Source organism: Lepidochelys olivacea (genome assembly GCF_965140295.1).
Source record: "Lepidochelys olivacea isolate rLepOli2 genome assembly, chromosome: 7".
Lineage (NCBI taxonomy): Eukaryota > Metazoa > Chordata > Testudines > Cheloniidae > Lepidochelys > Lepidochelys olivacea.
In genome coordinates this window covers 85,430,478-85,443,308 of record NC_140417.1, presented here as the reverse complement: position 1 = coordinate 85,443,308, position 12,831 = coordinate 85,430,478, and the positions used below count along the sequence as shown (strand labels likewise).

The 12,831-nt window shown below is 42.1% G+C and overlaps 1 protein-coding gene across 2 annotated transcripts; it reads right to left on the bottom strand.

The window, feature by feature from the left end:
* Nucleotides 1–348: 348 nt before the first annotated feature.
* Nucleotides 349–11,382, bottom strand: SAR1A (secretion associated Ras related GTPase 1A). 2 transcript variants are annotated; one of them, XM_084633269.1, is made up of 7 exons: nucleotides 11,242–11,382; nucleotides 8,770–8,844; nucleotides 5,535–5,654; nucleotides 4,259–4,324; nucleotides 2,960–3,063; nucleotides 2,225–2,356; nucleotides 349–1,378 (listed from the first exon to the last, which is right to left on the bottom strand). In XM_084633269.1, exons 2-7 carry the CDS (start codon nucleotides 8,825–8,827, stop codon nucleotides 1,262–1,264), a joined length of 597 nt encoding a protein of 198 aa, XP_084489395.1. In that variant the 5' UTR covers nucleotides 8,828–8,844; nucleotides 11,242–11,382; the 3' UTR covers nucleotides 349–1,261. The 2 variants fall into 2 exon arrangements, with proteins under 2 accessions (XP_084489395.1, XP_084489396.1); XM_084633270.1 differs by lacking the exon at nucleotides 11,242–11,382 and adding an exon at nucleotides 11,153–11,171.
* Nucleotides 11,383–12,831: the final 1,449 nt, after the last annotated feature.

The window sequence follows — 12,831 nt, the reverse complement described above, 5'->3', positions numbered from 1 at the left end:
TATATAATTTTTCCATGACCTATTGGGTGTATGCAAGAGGTTGTGGAAGGCAAATACGCACAAGCTGTTCTCAGGCATTACATTGCATAGTGTCACAATAAGATTCTTCACTTTCCCCTAATAATGAAGGGTACCTTCCAGTTATGAAAGCTTGAATAAGTTTCAACTAAGTATCACCACCCCTTGTGGAGGAAGATATGTCTTTATTTTATTTAACTGAAAAGGAGGAGCTCTAGACAGTAATGAAACTTCAGACAAAGTCTGTTAAGTAAAAAAAGAAGCTGGTGCAGTCTACATGAACAACCTTATCAGATGCAAATGCTGAACACTCATGCTACAACAACAAAATAATGTCATGATTTTTACTGTTATAATACAGTGGAACCCTGAAACAAAGAACATCCTACATTCTAGAGTGAGAACCCAATAAACCTAATCCACTACAGCAGAAAGACTGCTGATGGTAAACTGAACAAGACAGCTACACTGTCCCTTTCATAGCATCACCACTTTAGGAGGCTGAGGCTGGAAACTGCATTCAAACACCTAAGCATGAGGCAGCCACAGAACAGATGTGCTTGTGTGCGTCCTTTTTTCAACTAAAATCCCTGTAAGTTAAAGAAGCTTCATTGCACAAGTCAGTCCCAACAGCACCCTCTTCATGATCACCCAATGTGACACAGCACAACCATCCTATAGAACATTTAAGCCCAAATCTATGTTTATTTAGGATTTTAATATCATGATACTTGGTTCATTAATTTGGGAAATATCTAAATACCATTAAATAGATTAAAAAAACCCTAATAGACTCTGGACCAAACAAGAGAAATGTTAAACCAAAAAAGTTAGAAGGGACACTGCTTACATTAACACTTTTTTTAAAAAATATAATTGCTTTCTTTAAGTCAATTAGCCACAGTGGTGAGACGTATTCTCTTTTTCAGGTGTTGCAGTACAGCGTGCAGAGTTTTGAATTCCAGATCACACCAGCCCCATTGTAACTGAAAGCCATGGGTTCTGTGGGAAACAATGGCAACTGAAAGGGACAACTTGCACCAGTGTGCAGAATTGAGTTATCTCCCAGCCATGTGGAAAAGAGTTGTGTCACCACTGTGCAACAGGATAGTTGAAAACCAGGAGTCTCTTGGTCAACGCCAATATGTGGCAGGAGAGCCTTCCACATTCTAATAGAAAAGTCCATAAGGAAGCTATGAACAGGATCAGTCCAGAGGAGTAAAACTCTATGTCTGTCCAAACATCAGTCAATGTACTGTGATAGCCAACGAAAGCCTTCGCCATAGCCTTGTCTCTTCAACACGCTGCACATGAACACTTCCATAGGGCGTGTGTTCAGGTCCTTCAGTGGCACATTTCCCTGGAGAATCAACAAAATAGGAAGAAGTTAGAATTGCAACAAGCATTGAATATGGAGGAGCAGTTTCTTTATCCTTACAAAATGGTAATCCAGGAGTCAAATGCTGGGCTAGCAAGATTTTCCTACTGAAGTTTCACTTACCAGTCTTACAGAGATCTCTTTAGTTTTATTTTATAGTCTTCTTTATATAGCCTTTTAAACTTAGTTGTCCTTAACTGCACCTCAACAGCTGCTCCTACAGACCCAACAGCCAGACTACAGTGAACAAGAGACTTAGATAGGCAGTTGAGCAATAGAACATTGGAAGCAGACAACGCCAAGTCTGTTTTTAAGTGAGAACATCTGGGCAACTATTTTGATATAGCAGTTGTACAACTTAATGAATTTTAAAATTGAAATATAAGATGCATAGCATGCGAAAGCTCTATGGTGCACTGAAAGTGTATTCTTGCATTTTCCACTATATATTTTAGTATTTGTTTAATCATCTTTTTAACACGGCTGTGAAAGAAAGCACAGTCATTTCTAGACAAGCAAAAGAGCAAGGATGCCTAAGACAGGGGTGGAAGAGTTAGGTGAACATTACAGAAAGCTTCCAAACAAACTACTGCAATCTCTTTCAGAAATACCATGTCTGTACCAAGTCTTAAATATCCAGACAGTTCCCATTAACACTCCAGTATTTTTAATATTTTTCAAATAATGTTTGGACAGAATGACCTGGTTAACAAATCCTGATGTGCATTCTTGGTAACACGTAAAAACATTTATAAAAAATATTTCATTCTTAATTCAGTTCCCTATGACTTTATTAATAGCCAAAGGCTCAAACTCTTTTCTTCTTACCTTTCCTGTGGTCTGTCCATAAAGCCCAAAAATCTCCCGCAGTTTCTCCTCACTGATGGCCTCTGGTCTGTCAATTTTGTTACCCAAGATAAGGATTGGCACATTGGATATTGTTTCATCTGTCATTAGTGCCTACCAGCAAAACATAAGTGTTAACATGATGCCCTATAAAAATTCATTATCTGTAGTAACCTTTTATTTCTTTGCTTCAAATCAGAACTGGCAACAATTTAAAACAATCTTTTGATGTTATGGCACTTTGAAGAGGAAAAAATTCCTCGGAAGTGAGTATAAATCTCATAACAAGAGTTTATTGAGGACAGCCATTGTGTAAAGTACACTGACAATTTAAAATGATCGGAAGACTTTTAAAATACAAATTAAGCCTATGAGAGCATGCAAACTTTCAGCCAATTTTTAAATTGGTATTAGTATATGTAGTAAAAGTGTAAGTTCTTCCTGTGGCTCTACAATAGTTAAAATGGCCTTATTAGTTTAATTCTCCATCTCAAACATTGCTTTTTTTTTTTTAGGTTGCGTTTTTTTTTTTAAATGCAAAGGGCTTTAACCAAGTCAACTTTTTTTGAAGGGAGGAAGGGAAGGGAAGAAGATTATAACGCTTGGAAGATTATTCCAAGATATTATTGTATCCTCCACTTGAAGGGGTAGAAAATTTGCATTTGTAAAGCCAGGACATAGCTCCTACATGGAAAAAACTGCAGATTGGAAACATACATTAAGCTCAACTTTAGACTCCATGAGACGTGAATGATCAGCACAATCCACCAGAAAGACAATCCCATTAATTGCTGGCAGGTAATTCTTCCAAACCCGGCGAGCTAGAATAGAAAAAAACAAACATCCCTGTGAAAACCCTGCTTTGAGGGGACAGCATGCCCACATTCAGGAAAAGTAGTAAGAATGATTTGTTTAAAAGTTTAAATACTTCAGATGAGCAGTTGGATTGAAGCCAGTGACTGGTATTAACTGTCAGTTCTACCTGGTTTACCAGCAAAAGTAACCAGACCTTTTTGCAGGCTTCTCACACTATTTTTGAACTTCTCTGTTGAAGAGCCACTTGAGTGCAACAGTAGGGTAACTCATTTTTGTAGTATTCAAAAGCTAAAAATTTGTTCTGCTCAGGTTCTTATACCAAGCCCATCACCATGGTATCATATTAGCCTTAGAGGACTGCTTAGACCATGGGATAAAGGTGACATGCAAGAAGAAAAATGGGTTTGTGACCTTTGTTTCTTTGAGGTCTAAGATGTCTGAAACGTTTTTCTAAACATTAGAAGTCCAGGGCTCACTTGACCTGGAGAATTAGTAAAATGGTGACCTACCCCAGAGTTGAGACACAAAGCTGAGAAACCAAGGGGGAAGGGATTTTTGTCAGGGTATTTAAAAATAAACAATACTAGAAGCCTATTTGATTTCAATTACTAATGATCATTTTGGAGAAGAGAAGTCTTAAGAATTCAGCATCCCATCCCCTTCAATTAAGATATAAGTGCTCATGATACAGATAAGTTTCACAGAAGAGCCTTCACAAAAGACAAGGAAATCCAGATTTGACATTCCTGATATTTCTAAGGCAAAACAATCAGAAAGCTTTCAGTATAACCTCTAACATTCTAAAAAAGCAAAGAAAGGTCAACTTTATTTAGAGAGTCACTTGCAAACCACCTTTAGGAACCTTCATTGTGGTTCTATGCATATGTAAGCCTTCTACGGTGAGGGAGAGATTTAAGACAGAAGCGTACTGAAAGGAAGAATTTGTACACACTGTCAAGCAGATGAACCAAGATTTATCTGCTACCGTAAATGAAATATAAGTTAATCAGAATGATTAACTTTACATATAAATAAATATTACCTAATTCTAAATGTTAAAATAAAAGAGCCCATAGTTAGTGGTCTCCCATATATTTTGCTTAAGGCGGTTAAAGTTTAGTATAATTATTAGTGTCAGCATGAACTGTAACACTTAATATTCTTTTCTGTTCCCCAATTCTGAAAAAAGTCTATTCTTACCTTGCTCGTGTCCACCAAGATCAAAAGTTGTGAAAGTCATTCCAGCAATAGTCAGCTCTTCCGATGCTAAAAAAGGAGGAATAAAGTCTTGAGTTAGCTGAATTGCAGCCATTATCACATCCACCATATTTACTGCACCTATTAACACCACTGTAAGATAAATATAAAAATCGAAGAATTAGAGTTAGGTTAAGTTTAAGGAAATATACATGTGTTGTAAAGAAAGGACCTGACTAGCAAGTAGAAGGAAGGCCTTGAAAATAATGAGTTATATAAGGCCAAAAGGAATGAAGTAGGGAAGATTTCTGGTTCAAAGAATAACTAATGAAACAAGAAGTTCCTAAAAAGAAGGCCTCTGATAGGGATGACTGCAGGTGGTTTTCAATGAGACAAGACGAACCTGTCTTAAAAAGAGTCAACATGGACCTTCCCACCCCATGTACCAGTGTTACCTCTATGTGAGCCTAGGTGAAATGAAAAAGTTGTTTGTTAGCAGGATGGAGGGGAAAAGATAAGGAGGAAAGACCTCAGGAAGAAGGATGTTGTAAATCTTATTTGGATTAAAATTAAAAATGAGGGTGAACTGTCTCAAACTAGTTGTTAGCTAAAGTGGTAATTGGCTATGGCACCATTTGTTTGCTGAAGAGTATAAAAAGTTATGAATTTGAGGTTCTGTGTCAGACCCCACCTGATCATGCTGGAGCACAGCAGGATGAGACAGTTTTCCCCTAGGTTTTACCTATTTGTAAGTATATTGCTCAGTATACTTAAATATATATATATATTTTTTTTAACTGTTTGGGTGTAGTGATTAAAAGCCTAAAAATAAGCAGACATGTTTAGAGCAACTGTATTAAATACCATTTGGCCTTTGGACTTAAAGAGTTTATGGTTAAACAGATGTTTGGTCATTTCCTATATTATTAATATTAATAATTTCAAATAATAATTCCAACCACCATACACAGAATGGTATGAGGGATCTATTTCATAAAGGATAAAGCCACTGTGGATACAAATCATTCACTTTATATAGTTTTACTGATGTTTCATTACAAAACTTACTCAAGTTAAATTTAATTTCACCTCAAGAGACAGACACCACACAAAAATCCTCACGGTCAGTTTTAAAAAATTAAGTCAATCTCTAAAGATGAAAACTATTATTAAGGCATTTTTCATCATTACAGCTCAATATCTAGTTGCATGAATGATTTTGATGAGGAAAATCCCATGAACAATGGACTCAGTAAAATCAGATCGCTGGATAACTTACTTGGATGTAGCGTTGGGACATGTTGACCCAATCTGTCATCTTTGAGCATGTGCAAAAGAGTGGTTTTACCTGCATTGTCCAAGCCCAAAAACACCAGTTTTCCAGATTTCTTGTACAATCCTGGAAGTGAAAAGAAAATTCAACAGGTTTACATTTGCTCTCATGCAGAAATATGATCTAATACAGATATTAAATACTGCAGTGGTATCACATAATCCACACCTTCCAAAACCAACAGTGTAAAACAGTACCCACAAACCCGCAGCACAGGGAACACAACACTGGGAAATGAACCTATGGTTTTGGGAGGGTAGAGCAAAGTATTAATTATGAGACTGGACAGTATTTTCTAAACTAGTTTTGGCTCCACCTAACAAAAACTCATTTCTGTAAGGACCTTCAAGCTTTTCTTGAAAGCCATTTTCATATCTATGGAATACATGAAAAACTGAAGAGAACAAAGCTACATCAAGTCTATGTATAACTAGGTCCTGTTATAAAATAGATCAGAAGAAACCAATCCTTAGATGTAATGGGTTAAAAATTAATCTGCCATTGAAGACATTTAAAAGTGGAATTAAGATTTTACTCACAAGAAGGTAAAACTAAATGGTCTCATCTAGGGCAAGAAGAGCAGAATATGAAACAGAATGAAGTAATGAGAATGCTATTTAGATTGCGTAAACATAAACAGAGCTTGAAAAATCGATTTCTAAGTGCAGATCTTTCCTGGACAAGTGTCATTTTCTGCAGCATCTGAGCTTTTATTTTTAAAAGTTTTCTGGAACTTGTTTGTGAAGGTAGCCTTCCAAATGTGAACAGATGCAATAAGACCTTTTCAAATCTGCACTGATCCAGAACTGCCACCAGTGTTAGAGAAGAAAAGGGGGATGCGACTGTCAACGATAGGGGTGGTCAGAAAGCCCTGGTTGCCATCATTAGGAATAGGGAGCCCCCAGGAGTATTCACCCATCCCCATCCCCACTGAAGGGGGCTTCCCTGCAGCCATCTAGCAGAGGTCTCTACACAGAGGTGGGACCTCACTGATACTACCATGCCACCTCAATGAAAGTCTCTGTGCATGGGCACACTTGCCAATCCAGCAAATTGCTGGAGTGGAGACATAAGAAAGGCCACTCTCACAGAATCCTCCGCACCCGCAATGAAACAGCCATCTTCTAGAATGGTAGACAAAGGGCCCACCACTACACTGCTCCCTGGTTTGGAGCCAGCTGAGGTCAGGGTCAGAGGGTGATTCTGTCTGTGGTGAGCTATCCTCCCACTTCAACAAAGCACCTGGCACAGGGCCACCATAAACTGATTTATCCAGACGGTTGTGCATTATTAATTTATTGGAGAAGGTAGCAATAACATTGTTCTATCTGTACCCAATCAGCATCAATTTGGGGTGTACTGGGTCTAGTGTGTAGATATGGAGTTGAGCTCAGTTCAACTAGCAATAGTCTTATGTCATGGGCCCCAGTATTTGGTGGGAGAATCCAATTAACAGGACACTGGACAGAAGAATACATGGATTGGGTTGCTGGAGTATGCTGGCCTGGCAATTCGAAGACTTAGTCCCTGGGCCAGCAGGTACTGGATACATTTTCCAAGCCTCATTAATAAGAGTTAAGTAGCTAAATAATAGGAAATAGAAAAGATACAGTTCAAGGGAAAGCATGAAAATCAATTGAAAAGACTGGAAATAAATTTGAAAACAATTGCGGAGATGTGCTCAGAGTAGTTATCAATGGTTCAATATCAAACTAGGAGGATGTACCTTGGGGGTATCGCAGAGGTCGGTCTGGTACTAGTCAACATTTTTATTAATGACTTACATAATGGGGCAGAGAATATGTTTATAACATTTATGGATAATAGCAAACTGGGAGGGGTTGCAAGCACTTTGGAGGAGAGGATAAGAATTCAAAAGGACCTTGATAAATTGGAAAATTGATCTGAAATCCACAAAATGAAATTCAATAAAGAGAAGTGCAAAGTACCACACTTAGGATGGACAAATCAAATACACAAATACAAAATGGGGAATAACTGGCTTGGTGATAGTAGTGCACAGGAGGATTTTAGTGGCTCACAAATTGAATGTGAGCGAACAATGTGATGAAATTGCAAAAAAAGGCTAATATTCTGAGGTGTGTATAACAGAAGTGTCATACGTCTTACACACAACAAGGTAATTGTCCCACTCCGCCACACCAGTGAAGACTTTACTGGAGTATTATTTCTAGTTTTGGGCACCACACTTTAAGAAAGATGTGGACAAATGGGAGAGAGTCCACAAAAATGAGAAGATAGGACAGAGAAGAGCAACCAAAATGATAAAATGTTTTGAAATACTGACCTGCGAGGATAAAAAAAACTGCGTATGTTGAGAAAAGAAGACTGAGGGGGGTGGACCTGATAACAGCCTTCCAATACATTAAGGGTTATTATACAGAGGAAAGTGATCAATTATTCTACATGTCCACTGAAGGTAAGACAAGTAGTAATCAGCTTAGTCTGCAACAAGGAAGATTTAGGTTAGATATTAGGAAAAATTTTCTAATACTTAGGCAATGGAATAGGCTGCCATGGGAGTTTGTGGAATTTCCGTCACTGGAAGTTTTTAAGACCAGGTGAAACAAATGCCTCTCAGGGATGGTCTAGGTATTGTTGGTCCTGCCCCAGCACAGGAGGCTGGATCAGATGAACTTTCAAGTTCCCTTCAAGCCCTACATTTCTATGATTCTATGTCTAACTTGTAAACCAGAAGGACTGGAGTTATACATGGGTTCTCTTTCAAAGTAAGCCACAGATTTCCCTGAAACACTATGGGCAGGTCACCTAACCTCTGTACCTACAATTTTGTCCATAAAACTCAGACAATCAGGAGGACTAGGTAATTGTCTCAAAAGTATCATGGAAGGGGAGAGTATCTTCATTATAAACTGCATCTGATTACTGCACAGCAGTACAGTACGAGGTAGAGCTCACCAAATAAAGGGGAAGGAATGTTTTAATATGTTATAGGACTTACATTTTTTTAAAATTCAACTGTGGACCAAGCTACTCTTACTACTTAGGTACTTCGTAAATGAAGGTACAAATGAACTAATCCTACCACCATCATCTCACCAGTACTGTTTGCATTTGCACTGGTTTAATCAGAATGATTTAAAATCTATTTAGTTAAATAAACTTATGTTTGATGGTGAATACACACTTGAAATATTACCTAAAAATTGCAGCACGCTGCTGAAGCCATTGTAAATCCATTCAAAAATGAAAGACATTGTTGAAGATTTGTTGCCTGCAAGAAAATAAACATGAGACATTTATGGGTAAAAACCTTAATCCCTATACGCCAGCAAAATTCAGTTGGTAGTAGGGATAGGCATTTGACAGGTCCAAAAATAAGTGGTCAATTGACTGGTCATATAACGTTAAGAATGATCAAATATTTTAAAGCATTAATTTATCAGAACCATAACAGCAGCAAAAAAGTAAGACTTTATAGACTCCAAAAGGTTTAGCCTTAGATAGATACTCATGACTAATTACAACAAACAAGTTTCAAAGTAACAGCCGTGTTAGTCTGTATTCGCAAAAAGAAAAGGAGTACTTGTGGCACCTTAGAGACTAACCAATTTATTTGAGCATGAGCTTTCGTGAGCTACAGCTCACTTCATCGGATGCATACCGATGCATTCCACGGTATGCATCCGATGAAGTGAGCTGTAGCTCACGAAAGCTCATGCTCAAATAAATTGGTTAGTCTCTAAGGTGCCACAAGTACTCCTTTTCTTTTTACAACAAACAAGTTACTTAACTGAGTTATTTTATCTCAGAAAAATGTGAAAATCAAGTTCTTAAAAAAAAAAGAATGACATCATGATGCAATCAGAAAGCTAGACTGCCTCCTACATCAGGGTATTCTTGCTATGATTTGACTGGTCATTTGACTGATCTATTGACACTATTTGACTGGCTAAGCCTAGTTGAAAGTATACTTGCCTCTGCACCAGAAGGCTGAATTCAAATTTGTTACCCAAATATTACTGGAGTTGAAAGAGGGTGTCTGATCCCTAGTCCCTATTTTGAGTGGATGTTAAAGATCTCTGGAAATTTTCAAACAGCATTTCAAAAAACCTCATTTTAGGTCAACATGTCCTCTTCCACAAACAGGTTCTAAGACTGCATGCATTACCAAATGCTTGCATGCAAGCAGCTATATGTAACAGTGGAGTTGGTGTACTAACAATACTGAAGTAATCGGTCTGTGGGCATTTTAGGATGCACCATTGCATGAAACATCCCACTAACTTCTACATTAACAATAACTGCTCACTTCTAGCTGCTTCCTGAATTACCCTTATGTATCTGCTGCTCTTTTAACTATCATGCTCATTACCACACTTCTCTGGTGCAGTTATAAACTGCCAGGTTTCAGAGTAACAGCCGTGTTAGTCTGTATTCGAAAAAAGAAAAGGAGTACTTGTGGCACCTTAGAGACTAACAAATTTATCTGAGCATAAGCTTTTGTGAGCCAAGTGAGCTGTAGCTCACAAAAGCTTATGCTCAAATAAATTTGTTAGTCTCTAAGGTGCCATAAGTACTTCTTTTCTTTTTATAAACTGCATGTCTCTGTTTTGGTCATACACAATGTAAATGGTTTCAAAAGTCCATTAGACCAATCTTTGTAAAACTATGTGTTGGTTGACTCTGGAATACATAGAGAGTTCACCCTCTCATTTCAGTAGTAGTCAGAATGGAAATGAAAGGCAAGTCAAATCCTCAGTCAAGGTTTTCCTTCTCAAAAGCTACAGTGCAACTGAATAAAAACAAAGCCTAGCAAAAGAACAAGTATTACAAGGGGAATTGCAGGTTTATTGGCTGCAACAAGCCACAACTAATGCTTTCAACTTGTCTTGTTTACTCCTATGTCATTATGCCTTTTGTGCTTGTAAGTCTGCAGTGATTTTTTAAGTACAAGTCAAATGAGGAACTTTTTAAAGAAACCTACTGTTGCCATAAGTACGATTGTGGCTAAAGGTTCATTTACAGTGACCAAAAAAAAAGTAATTGCAGAAGGAGGAAGAGATCCTCGTGCAAATAAATTTAACGTACTAAACAGGTGCCCGGGGAGGATGTTGAAATCCTGCGTGAGGATACGGTAATTAGGCCGGGGTGAGGTGTCTGCCACAGGGGCCAAGTTCCCACAAGGCACCTGGCCATGTACTCACCCGCGTCCTGACAATCGGGTCGCCCTACTTAAGTGCCTGCGGCTGAAGCCGGGGCTCAAAGGCCCCCATGCTCTGGACTGACTATCTCGGTCCGCCCCCGGCGTGTGGCAGCCCCCGGGAGCGGAAACCCCGCTGCCCTAGACCCACAGGCCCAGGCTAGAGCGAGGAGGGCCCGCAGCGCACGGAGAAGGGAGCCAGACCCCCGCCCCCCACGGCAGAGCAGCTCCCTCACCCGCGCTGGGCCCCCTCTGCGCGCGTAGCGGCTCCCACCCAAACCGACTGCGTGTCACTCCGCTCCGCTCCCCCCCCGCCCGCCCGGCCCGACCGCGGCCCAGCGCCCCCTGCCCGGACCCCTGGCGCCGCGCCGCCCATCACCTCCCCCCGCCGCCGCCGCTCGCGGCTCCTCTCCCTGCGGCTGACCCGGGCTGCGGACCCTCGACAGGCGTCAGCGCCCACTCACTTACTCGGCAGCCGCCAGCTACACGCCGGAAATACGTAGCACCTCTTCGGCCGGCTGCTTCCGGGGGATGGGTCCGCCGCGCTGGCTAGCGCGCGCTGCGTGCGGCCGCGGCGTGGTGACGTGTCACGGTTCGTGTGTCGCCCCCTGCCGCTTGGAGCTGTCCCTCTGGGTTTGCGTTGTAGGCTGTCAGTTCCGCAACGCCGGGCGGCTCTGGCTTCATGCAGGCGCGCGAAGGGCGCAGGCGCGCAGCGGAGATGCACGGGCGCTGTCCTGGCACCAGACGGTTCACGTCACAGAGCGTGTAGCCGGGGCCAATCAGGCGTCCGCTCTGTGCCTCAGCTGTAGGGGCGGGGGCCGCGCTCCCTTTGGCCCCGGCCGGGCAGAGCTTGCCTGTGGCCAGCGCGCCCCCAGGGCGTGGCGAGGAGACGTGCGCTAAGGGGCGAGGCGCTCGGGCCCTGCCTGCCGTCTCCACGGAGCAGCGCGCGGGGCCGGCAGTCGGAGGTGGGTCAGGTGCCCGCTGGGCCGGGCTGGGCTTTCCCCGCCGTGGCTGACAGGGAGCGGCGTCACCCCGGCCGCTTCGCGAACGCGCACCTGGGAACCTCACGGAGCGGGGCGCCACGCGAGGGGCCCTGCAGGCCCCACGAGTCCCTCCCCCCCCGGCCACTACGTAGCGTGTATGGGCAGCCTGGGCAGCATGGAGGTGGTGAAAGGACCAGAATAGTGGGGGACCTGTGAAGCGGCCCTAAGGTGCTCAGCACCCTCTTCGCCCTCCCCCCCGTTAGTGGCATCTGACCCTGCCTCCAGTCGAAACGGCTGCTCCTCCATAGAGCCCACTGTCCACTCTTTGACCCCTCTTTAGAGACTCATTCCCTCCTGCTTCACTCGAGGTAGGGATGCTGCTGGATGCAGGAGAAGCCCTAGCACGTCTCTGCTTTCTCCCTTGAACGCACCTCCCTCTGATGAACTACAGGAGGTTTGGCTGATAGAGCAGGGAGGTAAATGGTAATACGCCGCTTTCTGCCCTCTTAGAATCACAGATTAGGGTTGGAAGAGACCTAAGGAGGTAATCTAGTCCAACCCCCTGGTCAAAGCAGGACTAACCCCAACTAAATCGTTCAAGTTTTGGCTTTGTCAAGCCTTACAAACCTCTAAGGATGGAGATTCCACCACCTCCCTAGGTAATCCATTCCAGTACTTCACCACCCTCCTAGCGAAATAGTGTTTCCTATTATCCAACCTAGACCTCCCCCACTGCAACTTGAGACCATTGCTTTGTCATCTGCTGCCACTGAGAATAGCTGAGCTTCATTCTCTTTGGCACCCCCCTTCAGGTAGTTGAAGGCTGCTATCAAATCCCCCCTCACTCTTCTCTTCTGCAGACTAAATAATCCCAGTTCCCTCAGCCTTTCCTCATAAGTCATGTGCCCCAGCCCCCTAATCATTTTTGTTACCCTCCGCTGGACTCTCTCCAATTTGTCTACATCCTTCTGTAGTGGGGGGACCAAAACTGGACACAATACTCCAGGTGTGGCCTCACCAGTGCTGAGTAGAAGGGAATAATCACTTCCCTCGATCTGCTAGCAGTGCTCCTACT

Coding starts and splice junctions, on each gene's coding strand:
- SAR1A (XM_084633269.1), bottom strand. CDS start 8,827: ATGTCTTTCATTTTTGAATGGATTTACAATGGCTTCAGCAGCGTGCTG. Junction 3,064..4,258: donor TCTTGGTGGACACGAGCAAG/GTAAGAATAGAC, acceptor TTTCTATTCTAG/CTCGCCGGGTTTGGAAGAAT. Junction 1,379..2,224: donor ATGGACAGACCACAGGAAAG/GTAAGAAGAAAA, acceptor TTGATTCTCCAG/GGAAATGTGCCACTGAAGGA.